This window comes from Thermobia domestica, chromosome 13, assembly GCF_964235325.1.
Source record: "Thermobia domestica chromosome 13, izTheDome1.hap1.1, whole genome shotgun sequence".
In the NCBI taxonomy this organism is placed as follows: Eukaryota; Metazoa; Arthropoda; class Insecta; order Zygentoma; family Lepismatidae; genus Thermobia; species Thermobia domestica.
Window position 1 is genome coordinate 115,802,045 of NC_137466.1, and position 26,794 is coordinate 115,828,838.

Here is a 26,794-nt window from a genome sequence, read left to right on the forward strand (position 1 = left end):
AAGGATGGAGTACTTTGTGCCCACCAGCTTAAAATTAGGGGTGGCCAGAACCGGTTCCTGGTGGAACCGGTTTTCGGGTCTGAACGGATCCGGTTCGAGAAGATCCGGTTCCGGAACCGGTTTTTTGGATCCAGGTCTGGAACCTGTTTTTTGGATCCAGGTCTGGAACCGGTTCTTCGGATCTAGGTCTGGAACCGGTTCTGGAACCGATTCTGAAAACCGGATCTTCAAGAATCGGTTCCGGAACCGGAACTTTGTGGCCATCTCTACTTAAAATAGCAAAATTTATGAGACACACAAACGTTCAATTTGAAGCACCGAAAGGTATTCACTTTAGCTAAACATGTTGAGCAATAACATATTTTCTTACAATTTTAAAGAACGATTAGAAGAGTAATTACAAAAAATATATTGTGGTGATCATAAAGTATTCTCACCCAGGGACGTACGCAGGAATTTATTTCGGGAGGGGTCTGGAGGGGTCCAAATACAATTTGAGGCTAAATTAAATGAAAATTTCTAAAATTGCCCCTAAACGTAGACTACATTTACAAAAAAGTCGGGATTTTGGGGGGTTCCGGACCCCCAGGACCCACCCCCTGTATACGCCCCTGCTCTCATCTCTAGTCCGAGGGTTAAAGGATTGTCTTCAAATAGCTAACTCGGCCGAAATAATTGCTCTTGCTATCAATTGGAAGGACAGAATTCAAAAATTCGCTTTTGTCCAAGTCCTATTTTATGGACTAACTTACGTACTAACATCTAAGTCGTACATGCATGATCCTAAAAGTAAGTTTAGTGAAAATAGGGTTTAGAATTAACATGAGTAAGTACTACTAATATGAAAAAGAGTAATTAAATATTACGTTACATAATAATGGATCTTACCATTACACTTCTAGTTAAATTGCAGCCTCTCTCATTGTTGTACATAGGGATGCACGCGAAACGCGAGAAGTCTCGTCTCGTCTCGCGTCATGTCTCGCATTTGCGAGACGAGACACGAGACGAGACTGAAAATTTTATGCGAGACGCAAGACGAGACTAAACCATGCGAGACGAGACTCAGTTAAGTCTCGCACGAGAAGTCTCGCGAGACTTCTCGCAGTCTCGCAACATTTATAAATTACATGTAATTATATATTTAGTGAATTTTCTAAGTTGAGCGTTAATGCCTCCAAGAATAAAAAAGTGATTGGGGCAATAGACATTTTATGAGATTTATTATTATTCAAGGTTGATTTGCAGAATTAAAGCCTTCTTTAGTTTCTAAACATCATTAAAAAAGAAAAGCTTTGTAAATTGGAAATTTATTACAACATCGATTTAGGACTTTATTTTGCGAGACAAACACATATACGCGGGCGCGCACGAATACATGAACTTCTGTTTTTTGGTCTGAAAGGCGAATAAGACTCCCTATTGCTGCAAAATGTGATATTTCTGTTGTTTCTGTCTTTTTCACATTACTACTAGCGATTTATGTTGGGGGATGGCGGGGAAATCCCCTCTCGTCAAAGTTTATCCCGGGTCCGGCTCGCAGAAATAACATGGTATTTTTACATGGAATAAGTATTTTCTTTCTATATATTTATCAAAAACATCCCCCTCTAGTTCGGAAGTTTAATTCAAACACTGGTTTGGTAGGATGGCCCTATAGGTTTGATGCGAGATGGTAGGAATGGCCCTATATCTCTCAGTAATTTTATTTTCTAGATCTGGCAATACTATATAAGTTGAAAGCGAAAGTTGATAAAATGCGATAATGCAACATTGCTACAAGCGCGAACGAACCAAAAGAATTGGGTCGTACAAGCGCTCTTGGTGGTATAAAAACATCTTTATAATGGAAAATCACCCTTCAAGGAAACGACCAAAACGTGTTAATGTTGATAGTGGCGACGATATTTTAGAAGAGCCAAATATTGCTGGAGACCTCTAAGCTGGAAAACAATGTTGGATCCAGCAACAATTTATGCTGGTTTTGCTGTAGATTATGCTATTAACCCTTTGGGGATCCCGTACAATCTGTACCATACGGGGTATTTCATGGTACATTGCGTTATAACTCTCCTATTTGAGCTTTTTCGTCCGGGTTTTTTTTTTTCAAGTCCAGAGACATTGTAGAAGACCTTACGTATGGTTTCACACCTTTCTGCATTCGAGACATAGGAGGTGATGATGTCATAATTCTAAAATATATATTTTCTTTTAATATTGCGGGGCCGGTCTATGTTCATTATTTTTTGGCTGGCTTATTTTTACACGTAGAAGATTGAAATTTTTCACAAACATTCAATCCACCGAGTAGTATTTACCAGATTTTTTTTTTCAGATTTCTGCGTTAAAACAGGGGGGATCCAGAGGGGCAAAAAGTTGAAAAAAGGGATATTTTACCAAAAAATCCCTTTCTTCGTGATTTTCCCGCCTTAGATATATGATGGAGACAAGTGAATGGTACCGCCTGAAAGGCAGTTCTATTCTGAAGAGAATGATGTGCGACACATGACCCTAGGGTAGTTAGGGAAGTATCAGGGAATTTTTATGAAAATATACTTCTTTATAGGGGAATTTTGAACATTTTCGGTATTATTTTTTGCGGGCTTATTTTTGCACCAAGAATATTGAAATTGTGCACAAACATTCAGTCCACCGAGGAGTATTTACGAGATTTTTCCGTACTTCTGTGTTAAAACATGGGGGTACAAAGGGGCTAAACGTTGAAAAAGGGAAATTTTTACCAAAATATCCCTTTCACGGGATATTCTCGCCTTAGATACATGATGGAGACATGTGAGTCATACCGCCTGAAAGGCAGTTCTAAGCTGAAGAGAATGATGGGCGAAACTTGACCCTAGGGTAATTAGGGATGTCTCAGGAAATTTTTTACCTGAGATCATGGTGTTTTACGGTAATTTGGGCCATGGTGGGAATTCCTGATAAAATTTCTTCCGCCCTTACTATTCAAGATAGAAACTTGAAATTTGGCACACACATTCAGTATACCAAGTATCAGATTTTTTAGATGGGTACGTTCATACAGGGCCGCTCCAGAGGGGCCCAAAGTGCGAGAAAAAAAATCCCTCCGTAATTTTCCCTTTGACATCATTTTCCCCGCTCCTGGTATACGGTATGAGCATGCAAGTGGTACCCTTTGAAAGCCAGCTTCCTTCTGAAGAGAATGAGGTATGAACCATGATCCTAGGATAAATAGTGACGATGCAGTAGCTGCTTGACTGAAAGTCTAAAAAATAGCCCAAAAAGCCGGGTACCGGAAAGGGTTAATTTGACGAAAATTAATGGTCCAGGAATCAAATTCCAGCACAACTTTTCTTTTAATTTGGAGCGGAGGGGACACAAATTCGGATACCATGTTGAACTTTAGGTTCCGTCTCCTTAGGATGTTATGAACATTCATCCCATGGAAAGCAATGGCAAACCACCAAGGATTCAGCTTGCCAAGGGACTTTTAGGTCAAATACCTGCCTTCGGACAGAATATCACATCATCATTCACTAACAGCCATAGAATAACACATTGCAAAATTTTGACCAGAATATATGCGAGACTGCGAGACCATGCGAGAAAGTCTCGCGCGAGACGCGAGACGAGACTCAAAATTTTATGCGAGACGCGAGACGAGACTTCACATTTGTGAGACGAGACGAGACGCGAGACGAGACCAACATTTGAGGCTGCGAGACGAGACGAGACTTTTCCATTTCTCGTCTCGTCTCGTCTCGCGTGCATTCCTAGTTGTACAGATAGCTACACAGAGAAAAATCCATTATCTGCACAACAATATATTGCAAATATACGGTATCTATATGTTTACTACAGAAATCTGTACTGAACATGTTATTCATATGCTACATAGGCCTACATACTGCCTTTTTTCCCGCTAAGATGTTACATCATGCTGCTGCAGTATGTCCGACATATAACAATCTTCCGTATAATGCATACGTATACGTATATTAGATACGTCAACTATATGTTATATACGTCCATCTGTATGTGAGATCCTGATCGCCTATATACAGTTCTTTCTTTCGTACGGAAAGTACGTAGAGATGGCATATTTGTACGGAAAATACTATAAAACATACTAAGGATGTTATATATAGTCGTACGTCCAAAAACTATAGTATTTACGCCTGTAACCTACGTTTTTGCGTACAGCACTTACGTTTTTTCCCTCTGTGTAAGCATCATAATATCCTCAGTTTTGTGTATTATGAATATCTGCCTAATATTCACGAAATACACGAAAGTAACAATATTATGGCCTTTTGCCATCTATATAGCATCGAGACGGATGCAATTTCAAGCAAGTAATCGTAAAAGCTATCATTATGTAAGGTATTTCGAACATAGAATCTAAAGAAGCATTGAGGTTTGCTCCAATGTACTTACCATTTTCTTGCGGTGGTCGTTGCGGATAAGTTGGTGGAGGTGGTTCATCGCAATGTCTTGCGTACTCGTTTTTGGCATAAATGTCATAATCTCTATCTTGCACGAAGTCTCTATATGGATCTAAATCTCTGTATTGCCTGTCACTTAATGCGCAGTTGTCCGGGCTTCTTCCAGGAGCTGTATACATGTTGTACCTTCAAAACAAATATTGTATAGTACCATATTTTAAGGTTATTGAAAGTAAGTAATTTTAAAAAGTTATTTTATTTATTCAAGGTGATAGATAACATGTAATCAAACATTAATAAACACACACAGCATTGCTTCTGTAATATGCTTCACAAGTATGTTTGCGACGTATTAAATGTATCAAATTCGTTATTTAAACTATAATACAATTACATTGTGTTGACAGATCTTACGTTTTCCGTAGGTTTTGACTTTCTGGCACGTTTTACGTTTTTATTTTATTTTATTTATTTATTTTTTGTAAAACGATTTCTAGCTTTCTAAAAATGAATTAGTACGGATTTTTTGGGTCTAAATTTATTAGAAGAACTGATTTCTCGTACTGTTCACAATGCAACTCAACGATGTAACTTCGTATACAGAGAAAAAATGCAAGAGGTTGTGTTTATATATCCTATCTAACCGGCGCCCCAAACTTGTGTTTAAGAATAAATTGGTTTCAGCATCTTAGCCTTCGTCAGTGAACATAATCTCGATCATATGGCAGTTTCAACCGATCTTGGTATATTGATGTCACGAACAGAAGCTAGTATCTACTAATAAGTGTAGAACTCCAAGTGATAGTGAATTTCGATGTGTTCCGCGAAGATTTTTTGAACGTATAAAAAGAGGGGTGTAAAATAATATTAAAAGGCAAATATTGTAAAGATTTGTGTAATATACTTGGTTGGTTGAACTTGAATTTATCGTCCCTTTCAGTACCGAAGCTGTATGAAGTGAGGACCTACGTGAGATCCGAACCACTTGAGCTCCCACCTGGAATTGTAATAGACTTTAAAAGAAAAATTTGTGTTGCAATTATTTTTAACAAATTTGCTCCAGTTTTCAATTAACATTATTTTATAGATTACAATGTGAAAGCACATATGTCAATTCTAAATACGTATGATGTATCTTCCTTTTTCTTCTCCTAAAAATCGCAAAATCCCCCCCCCCCAAAAAAGAATCTGGCAACCCTGCTTCATGTACTGTAGTTGTGTCATAAAATGAGGTTTGTTGATCATGACTTTGCAGTAAAGTATATCGTGCTTAGTTACAGTGTTTTTCTTTTCACATAGATTTGTTTGTTAACGTTTCTTTGACGTAGAGAAAAAACGGAAGTCTCTGTTCGTTCAGCAGTGAAAACTATATAAACTATATTCGAATTAGTCAATTCTTTTTGAAGTTGCTGCCAAAAAAATCCATTTTTAGTCATTTTAGTTTATCCACTTATCCATTTTAGCTTTAGACACTTTAGTATATCCATTTTAGCCTATGACTATGCCTAAAACTATTATTTACAATAACAGATTATAAGTAGAATGCGTTTTCAAATTATTCATGGATAGAAGTGTTTGAATTTGTCTATTTGAAGAAGAAGTTGAATATTTTTCAAAAATCTTACTATATAGGCAATATGTATTATTTATAGCACTTAAGCAAAAAAATATACTCTCGATGAAACACACACAGTTTTTACCAAATCTGAAAATAACTGTATTTCTTTCATCAACTTAGTTAAATAACTTGTATAAAATGCAAGTTTTTCGTAAATTGTCTTTCGAAACTGGAAAGTTTATCGCTGGGACATAGTATTATGTAAATCAGGGAAAGTTTCAGTTGAGGAAGTAGAGTTAATTATCGAACAAATTGTTATAAAAATTAGGAGAATAGGATCATATCATTTTGTTCGTTTGTTTTCATTTCAGGCAAGAATTTGGAAGGCAGAAACTGAAACTAGATTTTAATGTGAACCATATGGATGATATATGATTGTTTATTATTTGATTTGGTGTTTGGCAGTACAACAGCATATATTAATTTGATATATATTAAAATTACGAGATATAAGAATAAAAGTATATATATATATATATATATATATATATATATATATATATTCCTAAAGGTCGAATAGTTCTTACCATTGGGAACATACTTAGTGATTAAAAAGAGATGATAGTTTATTGCGTTCATTCATATTGTAAGGGCTTTACAGTATGACAGATGAATACTATTATAATGCGATTGAAACTACTTGTCCTTTCTGACAGCTCGCTGCATGCACGTGGTGCTCAATATTGTGTTTGCCAGCTTTTGGGTCGGGTGTTATTCACTGCAAATAAGTCTCTGTTCCATAAAAATTAAATAACACAAAAAAGGACTAAAAAGAATGCTCTCAATAATCAGTAGATCCACTACTCAAGTTGACATTCGACTAAAACAATGTACATTTTTTTTTTAAATATCCAAATTGGCAACGTGCAGAAAGGGTGGAATGCTTACCATTGCAGAGCGAGAGGAATGAGCCACTATAATTGGCTGAACGTGTTGTTGCCATAGAAACAGTTTTTCTTGCCTGATTGCTATGACCACGTGCAGGAAGGAAAAAAGAAAAGAAAGCAACTGTCAGAAGGGCCATGTTGTATCAAACGGACTGTAGTACGAAAAGCTTTGAAAATCCTTCTGACGTTTATTGAGCCCTTAACAGGCTCGTTAAAACTCGAACATCTATAGGAACACTAACGAGGCTGAAATTACTAAACTTCTGTTTTTAATAAAACCAGCACGATAGTACACAATATTCACTAATAGAAAATGCATACTACGCAAACTATACTTCACATTTTGTCCATGTTGATGAAATTAACCAACTTGAGCAAAATTAGGCTCGTGTAAAGAGAAGATAGTGTTAGCAAAAACCTAGATTCTACATTTTAATAACCTTATGATAGTATTTCCGGAACAGTATTTACTGTAATAAACAACCTTAAGGAAATTATTTCTTTCCATTCAACAGAATGAAAGTTTCTACCTAGGTATTATGATTTTATTCACTTGTTTTTTTTTTTTTTTTTTTTTTTTTGCCAATTACAAAATATCTTACCTATAGCTGAAGGTTTTGCAAGAGAAAAGTCTTTGTTTCATACACTCCCTTTCACAGTCTTGGACGCTAGGAACAGACAGAGACAATCGAATAGCACCTCTGTCTAATCGGAACCCAGTTCTTGCTCTAAGGTAGCATTCTGGAAAATATGAGTTTTATTAGTATTGTGCTTCATATAGTGTTAACAATATTATATTTACCTATACAGAACAAGACAAAAATGTCGGCTTACTTATTACTCGTTTTAAAACATTTAAAAGTTTGTATATAATGCACTCTTGTACCTTATTGAAAAGTTAGTTTACTTTGCTGACTGATGCATTTTGTTTGCAAGATTAAGAAGCAATGTAAAAGTCTTAAATTTCTTTGAATATTTTCTGTAGAGGCAGGGCCTTATATTCATTATTATCAAGGCAAAACATTTAAGAGCTTTATATTTGTTATAATCAAAGCAAACATTCAAGCGTCTCATGTTGGTTTTAATCAAGCAAAAACATTCAGGTGTTTTATATTCGTTATACTGAAAATAAACAAACTCAAACGCCTTATATTCATTATAATAAAAAAAAATCAAATACTTTATATTCGTTATAGTCAAAGCAAAAAAGCGCCTTATATTTGTTACAATCAAGGCAAAAAATCAAGCTCCTTATGTTTGGCAAGGCAAACAAACTTCAGTGCCTTATCTTTGTTATAATCAAGGCATAAAGATTCAGGCGCCTTATATTTATATTATAATCAAGACAAAGAATTCAAGCGTCTTATATTGGTCATAATCAAGACAAGAAAATCAAGCGCCTTTGTATTCGTTGTAAACAATGCGAACTTTAATCTTTATTGTCTCCGTTGTCATAAAGAGTATATATGATCACCTCTGGCGCTTAAGCATTTGCATTACGTATAACCTAGATCAGGGTTTCAAACCTGAGGGTCACGACCCCTAGGGTCACGAGAGGGTTTCATGGAGGTCATGAAGATAAACAGAAGAGATAAACATTACAATTTAATACCGGAAAATATTTTTAAATATTATTTTGAATTTTGTTCTGATAGGCATACTTTTAGTTTTTATACACACTGTTAAGAACAACAAACAATAGGTCTATTAAACATTTTCAACAGGTGCAAAGATGATTAAAAGTCAATTTAAATGAAAGAGGTACGATATGAAACTAATGTATGTTGAAATACCAGAAAAATATAAATGCATTAAAACCTACATATTGAAATACAATTAAAATTGAAAGCTAAAGGGATACCTGAGTTTGGTGTGATTTCACTAGTGCGGCAATGTCTGGTTCAATCTTCGTGACGCATATTATCAAGTCATTTAAACAACAGCCTAAGTTTTTAAAACAAAAATTAGAAATCTTTTTTTCATATGACCTAAAATTAAGGGAGTTATAAAGTTTTAAAATTTTCAAACGGTCTCCATTGTGAAACAGTATGATGGACCGGATTCGACATATGAATGAACTGACCAAATTTGGTTTTAATCCTTTCTCTTTAAGGAAGTTACTGTATCCACTATATACAAGAAATGGATTGTACTATTATAGAAATAGATGGACATAGTGAGATCTCCGCAATAGATATATTAAAAATCCCACACAACCTTATTATAAACCAGAAATTATAAGGGGCCCGCAGGCAAGAGGATATGATAAAATGGGGTCGTGATAAGAATTAGGTTGAGAACCACTGACCTAGATGATGCATGGCTGTTTGAACAGCTACTTACAGGTTTCAGGCAAAATATAGAATTGTCGTAAAGATGGGAGTAGTGCAAGGTGACCAGAACTTTTACTTTAAAAAACGGGACGCATACGAATCGGCGACTGGAAGGGGCGGGGTGACTTCCACATTGCATTTTGGGACTCAGCAGGTGTTTTCAATTTACAAAATTCACAAGTAAGAATAATAACACAGCGTTTCTAACTTAAGTACTATTCAAAAATACTTTTAACTACTTCAACACTCAGAATTTACACTCAATTCCCACTTGAACCACAGAATACTCAATTGTCATTTGAATATTCAGAAGTTCTAGGCACGGCTGAACCTTCCCAATGCAGGGGCGGATCCAGGACCGACTTCTGGGGGGGCCGGTGGGTTGTCATACTGTTACTTTTAAGGGCTCCAAACTTTGGGATGGGCTATATATATATAAAATAAAAAAGTTTCCTCTTCTGGGGGGACGATCGCCCCCTTCTGGATCCGCCCCTCTCCCAATGAGTGTTGGTACGGAAGAGTGTAGAATTAGCATTGACCATTTATATTTTGAATAATAATTATGGGACACCTGAGTCATGTTTGCTTAAAAACGGGACATTTAGGCGTCCCGTTTGTGAATCAGGATAAAACGGGACAGCGGTTGAAAATAAGGGACTGTTCCGGCTAGGACGTCTGGTCACCTTGGAGTAGTGTAGAAACTAATACAATAACGACTACTAATTTTAGCTATGAACTGAAAAGATTTTTAATTCTGGAAAATTTCAATATTTTCAAAGGCATGTTCGAAAAATTTAAATTTGTATCAGTTTCTCAGAATAATACTATTTGGGAAGCATAATCAGTTTTACCAATAAGTATACAACATACAGTATGTTTGAAATAATGCTAGTACTTCCATTCTTTCGCAAGTACTGATTCTTATAATCACAAGTGTCACATTTCTATTTATAAATAAATTCCTTGAGCTATATGTCCTGTTGCTAGTTTAATGTGTAAAATATTTTAACATGTTCATAGTCATAACGCTATTCAGAGCAACAACGAAGTAGATTTTACTTAGAAGTAAAACAGGGAAGAGCAAGGAAAAAAAAAAACTATGCTCATATTGCTTATTTATAGAAAATTACATATTGGTTTTCTGATTGCCATCTAGAATTCATTGGAGACAGTACAGAGTCAGAATCCCTAGCGAAAGAACCGAAGCTATTGAGGACGCACTGAGGAACGTATCTTGAATGTTGCGAAACTCTTTGGATATTGTTATTCACTTTGGTACATATCCTTTAGATCAGGTATGTGCAAGTTGAACAGGAGGAGGGCCAAGCACAAAGGATTTACTGGCGTCGAGGGCCGTATGGGGCAATGTATAACATTTTCATAACAATCGAATGGCCATAATTAATGGGAAACTCGTTCAACGTACACTAACATCACAGAAACACAAAAACTGTTATAATGGTAATCAAAATATTTATATATTAAAGAAAAGTAGAAAAAATTATTTATTTGTCATTTTAGTGAGTAATTTGATTCTTCATGTTCTGAACTAGTCTGTCAATGTTCCGTGGTACGCTGGATGTTCCAGCTTGGACGATATTTTCCAAGTTGGATATCAGTTATCCAGGAAGTATTTTCAATTCAGTTTAATATTATGTAAGAAGTATAAGCACCCGAAGGGGGCCAGGGGGCCTGGCTAATGGAAATGTATTAAATTGCTTAAGATTTTCTTAATACAAATAAAAATACCAATGCAATATAGGAATCAGGGAGATTAGTCCCCCCTAGAAAATTTTCTTCGGGCGTCCATGGTAAGAAGTATGCTTCCAACAAAGGTTTAGGCAGGTCGGATGAAAGGGTTTAGTGGGCCGAGTTTGGTCCGGAGGCCGGATGTTGCACATAGCTGCTCTAGATGAATCCATAAATTAAGAGTTAAGAGTGGTTATGTCACAGAGCTTCGAGTGAAAACGTGTACAATGGTACTTTATTCAATTGTTCGCTGAAGGCATGCAGTGTGCAGACGCATGTAGCACGATAAGAGTGTACTTCACCCTGTAAAAGACAAAAGAATATCACTTTATATTTGCATATTGTCAGAGGCATGGGCGTCGATTAGGGGGGGCAAGAGGGGGCAATTGCCCCCCACTTTTTTGAAGTGACGCCCTAATTTATATAGTTTTATTTGCAAATGTAAACAGGGTGTTCACACAATTTGGAGAAAGAAAAATCTCTGACTTTTCCCTGACTTTCCATGACGAAATTTCCAGATTTCCCTGACTCCTGAATAACTTCAAAATATAGAAAAAAGAAAGAAACTCTAGCCTCTACACTTCAAATAGTTAGCCTTGTTCTCTTCCGCTTCTCTTTCTTTCTTTTTTTTTAATTTTTCTTTCCAAACGAATGTAAATTTACAAACATGTGCATTAGACCGATATTGATTAGGCCTACATATTACACAAATTGTTAGAAACGAAAGTGTGCAGTATACAGAGTATTTAAGATATGAAAAAAAAAATACACATTATAATACCAATTACAATATTATAATATTGCCTATAGTAATAAACAGTTTATACATGATTTTACTGATTATTAAAAAAAACATATACACACACATTATGTAGCACATACTTTTGCTGGTGCAGTTGTTAAATGCAACCCATTTAGAATTTTTTTCATCCTTTCTCGCATAGTTTTCTTCTCATTGATCTGAATATCCTTGTTGTCTCCGCAGTTTAATTTTCTATTCTTCTTCCTCCAACACCTTTAGTTGTTGCTGAATCTTCCGTTTCTCCCTCCTCTTCTCGTCTCCAGCATTTATTTCTCTTTTCTTTTCCAGATACAACTGATATTGTCTCTTTGAACTTCTCAGTGAATTTATCATACCTCTTATAATTATTAATCCTGATGGTCCACTTATTCTCATCATAGAATCATATATGATCTACCAGAGATCTGAGCCACCAGAGATTCTTCTTGTAAGTTCTCAACAATGAGAATTTTATTTATTGTGAAACCACTTTCAAAAAATGCGTTTCCGTGAAAGAAGTTAAAACACAATTTCATAACTGACCGTAAGTCAACGAAGTTCTTCCCATTTCCTAAGACTAAGTAAAAAACTTATCAAGTCCAATACATTCTCTGTCATTGGCTATGAATTCACTCGAGTGTTCCTTAAATTCTTCAGTCTGAGCTTTCACTGTGAGCTGGAGATGCTGCTTCTTCGCGTTCTCAGCCACTTGTTCAGATATCCTCTTGGCACCATGCAATTCTTCTAGAACAGCGTCTACCCTTTTGAGCAAATATGCCAGGATGCAGTTAGATGTGTTTCTCGCAGAAAATTAGTTTCAACATCTATATCAGAGAACACTACATTTTGCATCCAGTAACAGTAAAGAAATCAACCCTATTTCATAAATTCAGTAATTGAACAATGGACCTAAATCGATTTTTCCCTGACTTTCCCTAACCAATCTGCCATTTCCCTGACTTCACCTGATACATTTTTACTTCCTTACCTTTCCCTGACTTTCACTTATTTTCCAGAATGTGGACCCTGGTAAAGGTTTTGTATGTATTACTGTTTCATAGAAATAATGGTGCCATATATATGCCATTGCATGAGTACCTATTGGTTATTTGTCTTCGCGTGGAGTTAAGAAAACTACAGAAATTGCGTTTTAATTGCAGTTCAAAGCAATTAATATTGCAATTGCATATTTCTTTAAATGTCGTAGCATATGCTTGCAGTACTAACTGTATTTCATTTTCTAAGAGTAAAAACATTCCTTTAATGGCATATGTGGAATTAAAAGTACAAGTTGTTCATTAATTCCTAGTTTCAATATCTTCTGCAAAACAAGCGTCATTATTCATTACTATGATTAATATTGTCCCTTCTATTTATTTGTTTTGCAAATTTAATAAATAATCTAATCACAGAATTTTCCAGACAAAAAATTAAGATGTTCATAAGCAAGAACTCAAATCTCTTCTTACACTTTCATTGTATAAGAGTATAAAGGGTTAATACCTACCTGTATTGCTCTTAAGAATTTACTTAATAAAATAGAAATACGATATGCGGTATTTTAAGTGAAAAAAGATAGTATCCTATTAGTTATACAACCTTTCATCAAACAGTGTTAGAAACACTCAGGAAATCTAACATTGATATACAATTGTTCAGATCATGTCTTGCCCCCCCACTTTTAACGTCCAACCGCCGCCACTGGTCAGAGGTGTAGCCAGAATTTTTTTATATTGGTGTGGACAAAGATAATTAAAGTCCTCCCATCCTCTTACTACAATATTCTTACATGCTCATTTTCTTGCGATTTAAATATAAGAATCACATAAAATTTATTTCAACGATTTATAGAATTACTGATACTACAATTTTAGAATGGAGGACAACAGAAAAAAAACTAAAGCCATTTTATTAGGTGTTTTCAGGGATACCCGACACATTCTGCACCTATGCATACTGCACAGTTACTACAACGCTTTTTATCCCCTACTTCGCATCGTAACGGGCTGTCATATTTTATGAGAATGACAACGGCCATCCTGTATAATTACAGAAACATGGAACTAAAAGTGAAAATTTTGCACAGTTATACCTATATTTGTTTGAAAGTACTCGTAATTGTATTTTTTAAAGTGTTATAACTTATTAAAAGGTCTGTGTATTTTTGGCAGGGTGCTTCCTTTACACAAGTTAAAACAACAGAAATTATTGTCTTAAGAGCAAAATTGCATCAAGGAAAACGCCAACTGTAAACGAAACACACAAAAACTTAATGCACACAAATAAGTCAAATATTTGATTTGAAGACCAAAAAAGAAATTGAGGACGAAACGTTTGAAGTTAGGAAAGATAATAACACAAGAGATAATATTGGTTTACTTAGTGTAATCTAATCAGTGAAAGTTGTACAGAAAAAGAAAAGGAAATGCATGCAGAGTTTATCGATTTAGAGAAAGCTTTCGATCGAATGAGATGTAATATTTTGATGAGAAGGTTTAGGAAAAGTATAATTGGAATGGGTATTTATTACAAGTATTTTATTTCGTGAAGGTTATTTAACATCTATATAGAAGAAATTGTGAAGCAGAGTTTAGGTTTAAAAGGCAGAAGGGTTAAGTCTATTCACTTTTAAGCTATATGATCCTGTACCAAGATATAAAACAATATTTAACAGATTGTTCGAACAAGTAGCAGTATCGCAATATATGTTACGTGAAGGAGTTAGGTTTAGTTTTTAATAAAGTATACTCCTTGACGAGCTTACTCGTAAATATAGAATTTACCTTAGGTTAATGGAAGAATGCTGTGAATATTAAAAATGAATTGAATGAATATTAAAAAAAATATAAAGTAACTATCTTTAGATTCGTCGAGCAAAAAGTCATTTGGTTTCATTTAGCATTGTATACCATGGATAGTTTAGTACTTTGTACCCTGAGTATTATACTAAACCGCTTATCTCAACATTACTGCATGTAGTCTATGAAGCAAGAATTATATCCATAATTATTTCCATGGGGAGATTTTTGATTGTCCATATTTTGGGATTAACTGTATGAATCACCTTCATCGTCAAACTCGATTCCTAATTTTTGACCCTCTCTACATCCTAGCCAAAGTTGATAAGTAGTTCTTAAGATTTTGTGTCTCCCGGACAGACACACGGACCAACAGAGTAAATACTTAAAGAAGTTTTTGATAAACAAAACACTTTAAAAATTGAAGAAAGCTTTGTGGGGGATGGAAACAAATGTTAAGAAAAGACAAAGATAATAGTGGAAACTAAAAGAAACTGTCAACTACAGAAGTTGGAGGAAAGAAAATAGAACAAGCGTCTAGTTTTCAGTATCTGTATGACGATAATCTAACATATAAACGTGAAACAAAAGCAGCAAACTTTCAGAAAAAGACAAGCTCATTTGGGGTACCGTTAAATGAATAGTTAGCGAAAAGACTCATTGAATGTTTTGTGTGAAATATTGCGCTGTATGAACCGAAGTGTGAACGTTAAAAACATGCGATCTAAAACATGTAGAAGCATTTGAAATGTGGGTATAAAGAAAAATGAAGGCGGTTAGTTTGCCAGAACGAATAACCAATAACAAAGTAGTTGTAAAAGCTACAGAGGCTTCAACACTGTTAGGTATAATTAAAAGGATGGAAAGAGTCTAATTAGGAAATTATTTCAGAATAAATTATGTTATTGGCATAACAGAAAAGTAAAGAAGGTTGCAGGTGATGTATAATATAAAAGAGAGAAATTTTTAGTTCAAAATAAAGAAATTGGCAGATGATTATAGTGCATAGAAAATTCTCGATTCGTAGTAAGAAAGTTAACAGTAATGGCAAATTATTTGTGATGGACATGATTTGCTAAAGCAAAAACTGTCTATATTTATAATAGGCTAATAATTAATTCAGAATCGCGTGTCAAGCTACATTTATTTCATAACATAAGGAGTTCTGAGTACAGTGAAACCTCCCTTAACGGACACCTCTCAATAACGGACACCTCTATAATAGGGACAGATTTTTTGTCCCGGCCAAAATATGTGTTCTCTTACGGAACAAAACCCTCCCTTTTACGGACACTCTCAGATACGGACGCGGACAGTCCTTTTATTCCCTAAACGTTCAATAACCTCTTCATAACGGACAGGAATTATTCTCGGTTCTGCGGTATATTACAGTAGTCAGAAAAGTATTTTTCCCACAAGTGAATCTATTATGAGTCTACAGCTAGTTAACTATAAAACAGAACAGCTTCAAGCTGATCTTGAAATCCTTTCTTCTCCCCGCGATAAACTGCTTTTTGGTAGAAATCCTAGAAAACCTTCAATAAGCAACAACACTCATGCAGAGTCAGTCGTATGGCCAAGAATTCTATGAGAAAGATCTTTCCTTCTCTAACAAATTTAGTCCTTTTTCCTCTGGGCCTTGCATCTTCCCCGATAATTTCAGAAATAACAAAACAAACATTGTTTGTTTTACAATAACATTTTCAACGAGCAATGTTTCTTCTCTTACTCTTTTGGAAAAACAACATTTTTCTTTTAGTTATGATACTGGAACAAGTCTGGGTCAATAAACATATGCACTATCAATAACTTTTTTTTCATCCATTCCACCCACGAAGATACTGCACCAGTACACAAACACACTCACACACGTTTCTTCCGCAACAAAAATACTGTAAATGAAAAACGCTTACAGGATGATGACATATACTTAAGAGAATAACCATACACGCATTATCTTCTGCAGTATACGAATATATTAACACATTCCCCATCAATAATAATAATTAACAGAAATAAATTTTTCCTTCATCTTTCTCAGTAATTCAAATAGGGTCTACGTACTAAATAGAGTATTTCCATATTGAATTTTACGTATTTACGCTCATACATAATGTATTTACTGCATACAATTACTGTTGTGAGAAATTAAATTTCTGTAACCTCTCTGTAACGGACACCTCTTAGTAACGGACAAAAATTCATGTCCCATTGGTGTCCGTTATTCAGAGGTTTCACTGTATTACAAATATAATTTGAGTTGAGTTGATTTTGAGTTTAACGTCCCGTTCAGCAGCGAGGCTATATGAGACGTGGACCTACTGATTAACGTGGAATCCGAACCACATGAGCTCCCGCCGGAAATATAAGTTAGTAACTAATTACATCAGCTTTCCTTTGATACACATTAACTCTGTATCATGTACAACTAATGCAACATAGTTAGACTTACTAGCATGCTTTTTTTGATCCAGTTTCAGATCATCCAGAAAAATAAAATAATGTTCGATGGTTTTACTTTTTTCTGTTATGCAAGTGCCCCTCATTTTTTTTTTATTCAACATGATAATTTTCATGAGTACGATGTCACTACTCTGACAGCTCTTAGCTAAACTGAGCTGGGAATGGGACACAGGATCACGGAACGAGACATTTCTCTTTTGTCATATACATATATACATGTGAAAACTAGGGAATAGTAGGTACTATATGTCGACCTTTTTCACACCTACTTCTCTCTTTCTTTGCTTCGTTCAAATTATGCTACAGGAGAAGTGAAAACCAATTTGTTATTTGCAGTGTAATTATTAGTTTCGAATTTTCTACGACTTTTCCAGTTATTAATAGTTTCTATTCGAAAGCACATAACATAAAATATTTATATTAAATACATATTTAAAATACTTACGTTGTTTACTTGGGTATCCATGACCACCTCCAGTCGGTTCTACGTGACCACCTCCTCCAGACGGTCTGTAACCACCGTATCCAGTACCAGAACTACCATAACCGCTGCCTGGATGACTTCCGCCATACCCATACCCAGATCCAGGAGGTCCCGGGGGTGCTGTTCCATATCCTCTAGTGCCATATGATCCTTGATAGCCACCACCAGTAGTTCCATATCCATACCCATATGAACCTGCTGCAGGTTGGTTCCCATAAACACCTCCAGGTCGGTCTCCGTAACCGTAAAGACTGCCAGGACTTCCTCCATAGTTAGTGCCTGATCCATAGGATCCTGTGGGATAAGGTGGAGGTGGTCGATCTCCAAAACCCGTTCCATAGCCACTAGTGCCCGGAGCCGAACCACCATAGAAGCCTACTTCTTTTCCAGCAGCAGGCCCTGAATCAAACCGTGAGGATGAAGGATATCTGGACCCACCATATCCACTTGGGGCATAACTTGAAGCACTGCCTCTTTGGCAGTCCCTGTTGTTCCTGTCTCTCTCATAGAAGTCATATTCCCGGTCTTCGTAGAAGTCCAATCGGATATCTAAGGACCTCGAAGGAACTGCCAGCAGCTCACAACTTGATCTACCATATCCCGCCAGATCCAGCCTAAAATATAAGAATAACATTAATGTATGTATGAAATCATAATCTGTTGCTGCTTATCATACTGCTCCCACCCCTATTTCCTGTAAGCTGTATAATTTCAATCATATAATACAATGTAAATTGAAATTAATCTGTAAGATAGGAATTTTCATCAGAAAAAAAAAAATAACAACGAGGTATGTTTTTAAACTCCAAAAAAACCAAGAAAGATTTCGATCTATTTTTGTTTAGTTAGGTATAACCTTCTTTCTTAGTACTAATGCTGTGTGAAAAATGAATATTAAGGTAAAATCCTACTGGAAATCGAACGAAAGATTGCAATGTTTCTTAACCAATGGCGGTTCTTGAGGAATGTATCGTTACAAGCTAATGGAATAAAACTTATCTAATGTCCTAATTTTTGTTTTTACCAATATGACTTCTCTCAAGAACCGCAACTGAATTTAAAGAAGGCAAACTTGATACGAATGTAAATATATATATATATATAGGGTGTTTCAAAACAACACCGACAACGTTTGGGAGGTGATTCCTGACACCATGACAAGACAAAAAGTATAGACCAACCTGGGTGCACAAATGCTTCCTTTCGGAGTTATATGCTGCCGAAAATATGAAAAATTGAACTTTAAAGGTCCATACCTCCAAAACTATGGGACCTACCGTAGTCGGGTCAAGACTTCACTTAGGAACTAATGTGTGCCCTATCCAAATATCCAAGTTTCAGAATCCTGCAGTAGGCCTACTTCCACAACAATTTTTATAGAGGTAGTTTGTGAGTACTTCAATTTATATGCCCGTAGACAAACTCCCTCCATAAAAATTGTTGTGTGAGTACCGCAGGATTCTGAAACATGGATTTGTGGATAGGGTATATATTAGTTCCTAAGTGAGGTCTTGACCCGACTACGGTAGGTTCCATAGTTTGGGAGCTATGGGTCTTTAAAGTTCATTTTTTTATGTTTTCGACAGCCTATAACTCCGAAAGGAAGCATTTGTGCACCCACGTTGGTCTATACTTTTGTCTTATCTTGGTGTCAGGAATTACCTCCCAATAGTTGTCAGTGTTGTTTTGAAACACCCTGTATATATCGTCCCACTCGAGACAAAGGGGCCTATCTCATTTTCTTAATTTTTCCAGGAGGCAAATTTAAATCTTTTCTCATTGTTTATTCTATTGTCTGCTTTTAAAATTTAGTTTGAGCTCGTAAGTTACGTATCTGAACGAAGGATATCAAACGAAAGCTTAAAAGAAGAGATAGAATAAACAATGAGAAAATGTTTAAAGTTGTCTCGTGGAAAAATTAAGAAAATGATACGCCCCTTTCTCTCGAGAGGGACGATATAATCAATCTATTGTTTAAGAGGTAGGGAGTGAATCTTCTTAAGGACATGGTAAGATGGAAATTTGAGACCTTTGTACCTTAGAAAGAACAGTGTTTAGAAGTAGATCCGTAAAAGTAACTAGTGATGCTGTGCAGTGGCGACTCGTGACCCAGCAAGATGGATGTACAATACTTATTAATTAGGTCCATCCTCCTTTCCCCTCTCTCTCTATATATATATATCTCTCTCTCACACACGCACATACTGTCACCAGAGTTCCCGCGGTATTTTTTTAATGGGTAGCAAAAGACTGACATATAGGTTCAGTCGCGAATTTACACATACCTTAGTGAACGCGTAACTTAATATTTCATGTAAACCAACAATTTTTACGCACTTTGTATAGTTTTATTAACTACAGTAAATATACTATAGTACTACAGTGTTAATGCCAAAAAAGGACCCAAATATTCTTTTAAAAAACAAGAAAATGATAGAAGAAATTTATTGTGGTTGATATACAAGTACATACTTCGCCTATTTTTCCACGTAGTCACCATGAACCTCTAATATTTCTGGTAGCATGGCACAAGCCTCCGTATATTCTCTGTATAAAAATCTGTCGCCTGAGAGTGGAGCCAGTCCACACTGATGTCTTCAGCACTTCTCGTTGAAACGCTTCGATGCGAACCAGTTTTTCAGGTGAAGAAATAGAAATAAATCGCTGGGGCCTAGGTCGGAGTTGTAAGGGGAATGATTGAATAGTTCCCATTTAAATCTTAGAATTGAAGCGCTTGGAGGATAAAGGCGTTATGTTACATTTTTCGAAATGTTGCATTATGGTTGTTCATGCACGTGTTATATGCTACTCATGCTACCTAACACATTATTTGGTGAGTCCTCGTCCTAGTGCAGATATTTAGAAACGATGAAGGCGGTATGTTAGCGAGCAGAGTTGTGAAAGTCAATTTTCCTATCATATTCAATTTGTTACATACCACCTTTATCCTCCAAGCGCTTCAATTGTCTCAATAGTACGAGCAGCTGTGTGTGGGCGGGTGTTGTCATGAATAACAGCGTAGCATTCCTTTACACCGCTTTTGGATATCACATCACAGATTATTCAATATTTGGCATACGAGGACATGTCTCCTGTAATTGTTCGTCCTGGTTCCAAAAAAATCCACAAGAATTACATCTTTTCGGTCCCAAAACACGGTTACCATGATTTTGTGAGCTGGTGGTGTTTGAATTTCTTCGCCTTAGGAGAACAAGTTGCTGCTATTGCATTGACTACTGCTTCGACTCCCCAGCGGAGTACGATGTTCACGTTTCATTCCCCGTCACTATATGATAAAAGAGTTTATCCCTGTCCCCCCACACTCAAATTTTCATGCTACTCAATCATTTCCCTGTTAAATAAGTATAATTTTATTAAGAAATTGTACAAATGTATCTTTCTGTTAGGAATTTGGAGCTGGTGCGCCCGTAAAATTACGCTAACTCTCACTTCCATTATCAATCAGAAAATTAGTTGAATATACTACAATTAAAGTATATTTACACTTTAGTAGTAATAAATATAAACGGACAATTAAGTAGCATCTTCAGTATATATACCATTTACACAAACGAGTTGATTCACGATATAGGGATAATTAGTAGTAATTTAGCTCTTTACTTTCCTACTAAACTTTTCTAGTTTCTGCAGCATTGCGGCTGCGAATTATTACAAGTATAGATATACCACATTGACTTGATCCCTGGTCTACCGTTGCAGGCGCTGCTATCAGCTGAAGGAATTCCACTCGCTTTCTCTCGCTTAGCAACAGCTGAGCCCTTATTGGTTCAACGTGTGGGTGTGTGAGGATATGAGCATTAGTTCGCATTTTTGCCACGGCTCAAGACATTTTGGCAGCACAATAGTATATGCGCAACTGTTAGCATTGTTAGAAGTGTGTGTGTGTCACTGTTAGGAACAACACAAACAAGAATATATATAATTTGGTAGTTAACAGAGTATATTCTGCATGTACAGAAGATATATAAATAATCTTTTCCAGCAAAATAGAACCTGCCAGTTAATATTGGCCAAGAATGATATACATTCTAATGCCATGATTATTTTTCGGATTTCTCGAAAGCTTTGCATAGGAATTTATCCCCACCTCCACCCCAAGAGTGTCATTTGGTTAAGCTCAATGTCATCTATTTATTTATACATGTATCAATTTTGAATATAAATTTAATCATACACAAATAAAAAAGTCATCGAATCGTTCACATATGTTCTCTAACCCAAACTCCACCAGCAACTAACATTACTCATAGCCAAAGCCACTCACATCTTTCTTGAAAGATTAATTTTCACATACTCGCATCCCAGGCTGGTAGCCAGCCTAAAAATGTAGGGGGCCAGGCCCGGCTGAAGTTAGGGGGGCGATCTAACCATATCATAGTTCATTTGCAAGCCTACCGTGAAAATTTTAGGGGGGGGGGCTGCTCCACCTAGACCTCCCTGGATACGGGCCTGTCACATCCCCTGAACTAAACAGAATATATGTACGCAACATAAACAACGAATCATAACAATCTCCGGCAAATATTTTTACCAATTTTATACCTTAAACCTAGGAATCCTACAAGTATTGATGTATTAATTCATCAGCATTCATATATGCATATTTTTCTACCTCCTAGCACTCTAAACAAGCACAATCAAGAGTGAAACCTGAAGGCGGGGGAAAAGAAGAGAACTACCACCGCCACCAACATGGAAATATTGAAAGAAGACGCCGACCTGAAGTTTATGCACAGGAAGCACCAGTATATCCACCAGATCCCAGGCCGGTAGCCAGCCAAAAATTGTAGGGGGGGGGGAAGGGCGGCCGAAGTTAGGGGGGCCCGATCCAACCATATTATAGTGCATCATATTATAGTTCATTTTCAAGCCTATCGTGAAAATCTTAGAAGGGGGGGGGCAGCAAAAATTTAGGGGGCCCCGGCCCCCTAGACCCCCCTGGATACGTGCCTGCCAGATCCACCTTAATCGGCTTTGCATTCCCGATATCAGCAAACCTCACACCAAAATACTTCGAAGCTACAAATACAAAACATCCACTACAACCAAACAAATGTCAGACAACAATTCACTGGGCAACGCGGCCTGTGGCTGGACGTCCCTTCTCCCAGAGACAAAACGACTGTTTTTACTTATGAAATATATATGATAATTTTGAGCTATATCTCATTGATCACAGTATGATATATATTGTCATATTCTGCACTGTAAAAACTGTATAGTTGGAATAACCCAGAATTCTGGGTTGAAAAAGTGACAACCACGCCGTATTGTCTTAGAAATCAGAAAATATGGTTATAATAACAATACGAGAAGTCAAAACTAGTAAAAAATAAAAACCTCTGGCATGACCTGGATTCGAACTCACACCGCGCGGCTGTTAAGCGCGTGCGTTATCCACCAGACCAACCGGAATCTTAGTTTAGGCTGTGTAATAACAAGAATTACAACATACTTTGGAAGCAATTTTTAGTCACTGAATTTAAAACAAGTCAATTAAAAAAACTAAACCAAACCAAACATCACCCGGAATATTGAATCAATGCCATTAAAAGCTAGTTTAGTACAGCAGCTATTTATCAATGTTAACGTATGTTTTGAGAGAAATTTTCTTCACTCTTGGCGAAGTGCACTGCAGTTCACTCAGTACACTTTGCCAAGAGTGAAGACAATTTCTCTCAAAACATACGTTAACATTGATAAATAGCTGCTGTACTAAACTAGCTTTTAATGGCATTGATTCAATATTCCGGGTGATGTTTGGTTTGGTTTAGTTTTTTTAATTGACTTGTTTTAAATTCAGTGACTAAAAATTGCTTCCAAAGTATGCTGTAATTCTTGTTATCACACAGCCTAAACTAAGATTCCGGTTGGTCTGGTGGATAACGCACGCGCTTAACAGCCACGCGGCGTGAGTTCGAATCCAGGTCATGCCAGAGGTTTTTATTTTTTACTAGTTTTGACTTCTCGTATTGTTATTATAACCATATTTTCTGATTTCTAAGACAATACGGCGTGGTTGTCACTTTTTCAACCCAGAATTCTGGGTTATTCCAACTATACAGTTTTTACAGTGTGTGTCGTAGTGAAGAGCTTGATGAGTATGCGTTTGCTCTTAATAGATGGCTTGATTCTCGTACAACACTAATTGTCAGATTTTTACAAACAAATTTGCTTTTCATCGATTTTCTCAAAAACCACACATGAGCTTTTACATTCGCGCAAACAGTTTTGTTTAGTTAATGAGATCCATCAATTAATGTATGTATGTTGCTTAGACCTTTTTCGTTAAACGCTATTAATATAGTAGAGAGCTTTGACTACAGTTTGATTTATTTCACGGGTTTTGAGATTTTTTTTCAAAAGCCCATATTCTATGGAGTGGCTTTACATTTTATGTACCAAAATAAACTCTAAAAGACTTTGATACTAAAAAGTGATGGACATCCAAAACTAGTAATAGAGTAGATATAGACCCAGCACCGCAGAAAGTGAATACAGTCTGCCCCAAAATTAAATGTTCCCTTCCTTTGTAAATCATACAGAAGAACGATCCAAAATACATGGTGTGCTTTCCTAAACTTTATATTGACTCCCTAAAGTTTGCTGCAGCCCTAAATCAGGTCCGTATCCAGGAGGTCTAGGGGGCCGCCCCCTACATTTTTACTGCCTCCTATAGGCTTGCAAATGAACTATAATATGGTTGGATCGGGCTCCCCCTAACTTCTACCAGCTCCCTCCCTACATTTTTGCTGGCTACCGGCCTACTCTAAATATATCGGAGGCGTTTAGATAGGATTATGTGGTTTCACAGATTGCAACGCACAGTGGGCCAGATGCAGAATCTGACGAGAAAAAATTACTATTCCGCCTATACATGCAATATATGATCACTATACCAGTAAAATTATTACTCGGTGCCATAAGTGACCACAATATATTCAAAACAACTGAGAAACAATGCGTACGAGAAAAATAATGAGCTGAAAGATAAAAGAAAAAAATACGAAAATAAATTAGCCAAATAGAACAATAATGTACTTTACCTCCAAAGATTAAAGAGAAAAAAAACATCTAATCTTTTTTCAGAGGCCTAGAACTCAACACTGTAGTCTTCATTGTTGCCATCTGCATCGTTATTATGATCATCATCATCATCGACGTCATCGTCACTATCATCACAGTTATCACTATCGCGATCTTGGCCATGTCTTACTTCACCTTCCTGAGATGCTGCACATTTAATACCAGGTTCTGTAAGTAACTTCCTGACATCAGTTAGGAATGAGTTCTTGTTTTTGTTTCGGGAAGGAGATTGACTTGAAATGATAGGATCGGAGCTGAGGAGGAGCATGTGCAATACATCGCTAATGTTCTCTTTTCGAGAAGTTTTTCTTGCATGAAGTAGTAGGGGTCGACGTATATTGCGCCGAGTCAGCAAAAATTTTTGTGACGTCATAGGTCAAAGGTCAATGACCTTGGCCCGGGGTCAATGACCTAGGGGTACCTAGGACCACCCCCTCTAAATTTTGGCAGGGGTACCATGGCCCACCCCCTAAATTTTAGCAGGGGTACATAGGACCACCCCCCTTAAATTTTGGAAATTGCCAAATCTAAAAATTTGGTATGGTAGCCTAGGACCACAGTATGTACCCCTATCAGTATTGGGTGTCTATGTCGTTCCCTTTCATGGGTAAAAAATTGCCAAAAATTCAAATTTCGGGGGTTTTTGACCTAATTTATCCCCTTTGATGAGGTATTATTACCCTATATAGTTATATTGGCGTATACAGGGGTCCATTCCCTTTCATAAGACATGGGTATATTTGTGCACCCCTTGAAAAATTTGGGAGGGGTACCTTGGCCCACCCCTTAAATTTTGGAAATTGCCCAATTTAAACATTGGGTATTATAGTACAGGACCCTAATATGTATTATGATAAATTTGGGTGGTCCACCTCGTTCCCTTCTAGGGGTACAAAATTGCCAAAAATATAAACGTAAGCAATACGTTGTACCACGTGTTTGGTTTTCGACCTAATTTATCTCCTTGGATGAGGTCCTATTACCTTATATAGTTATATGGTCATGTATAGTGGTCCATTATCTATCATAAGACATGGGTACATTGGTGCACCCCTTGAAAAATTTGGGAAGAGTACCTTGGCCCACCCCTTAAATTTTGGAAATTGCCAAATCTAAAAATTTGGTGTGGTAGCCTAGGACCATAGTATGTACCTCTATCAGTATTGGGTGTCTATGTCGTTCCCTTTCATGGGTAAAAAATTGCCAAAAATTCAAATTTCGGGGTTTTTTGACGTAATTTATCCCCTTTGATGAGGTGTTATTACCCTATATAGTTATATGAGCGTATACAGGAGTCTATTATCTTTCATAAGATATGGGTACATTGGTGCACCCCTTTAAAAATTTGGGAGGGGTATCTTGGCCCACCCCTTAAATTTTAGAAACTGCCCAATTTAAACATTGGGTATTATAGTATAGGACCCTAATATGTATTATGATAAATTTGGATGGTCCACCTCGTTCCCTTTTAGGGGTACAAAATTGCCAAAATATAAACGTAAGCAATACGTAGTACCACGTGTTTGGATTTTGGTCGATTTTATCCCCGTTGATGAGGTCCTATTACCTTATATGGTTATATGGGCGTATACAGGTGTCCATTCCCTTTCATAAGACATGGGTACATTAATGCACCCCTTGAAAAATTTGGGAGGGGTACCTTGGCCCACCCCTTAAATTTTGGAAATTGACCAATTTAAACATTGGGTATTATAGTATAGGACCCTAATATGTATTATGATAAATTTGGATGGTCCACCTCGTTCCCTTTTAGGGGTATAAAATTGTCAAAAATATAAACGTAAGCAATACGTTGTACCACGTGTTTGTTCTTTTGGCCCATTTATCCCCTTGGATGAGGTCCTACTACATTATATAGTTATATGGTTATGTATAGGGGTCTATTTCCTATCATAAGACATGGGTATATTGGTGCACCCCTTGAAAAATTTGGGAGGGGTACCTTGGCCCACCCCTTCATTTTTAGAAATTGCCCATTTTACACATTTGGTATAATAGTATAGGACCCTAATATATATTACTATAAATTTGGGTGGTCCACCTCGTTCCCTTTTAGGGGTACCAAATTGCCAAAATTTTAGTACAACCACGTGTTTGGACTTTTGACCTAATTTATCGCCTTTGATGAG

The 26,794-nt window shown here is 36.5% G+C and overlaps 1 protein-coding gene across 3 annotated transcripts in view; it reads right to left on the reverse strand.

Annotated features, from left to right (window-relative positions):
• Positions 1-26,794, reverse strand: part of LOC145668444 (uncharacterized) — a 357,510-nt gene that overhangs the window by 33,657 nt on the left and 297,059 nt on the right. For all 3 annotated transcript variants that reach the window (XM_081736316.1, XM_081736317.1, XM_081736318.1), the window contains 3 exons: positions 17,499-18,151; positions 7,532-7,670; positions 4,417-4,610 (listed from right to left, as the gene is read on the reverse strand). In XM_081736316.1, coding sequence (XP_081592442.1) covers positions 4,417-4,610; positions 7,532-7,670; positions 17,499-18,151 — 986 coding nt within the window. The remainder of the gene's footprint in view (positions 1-4,416; positions 4,611-7,531; positions 7,671-17,498; positions 18,152-26,794) is intronic.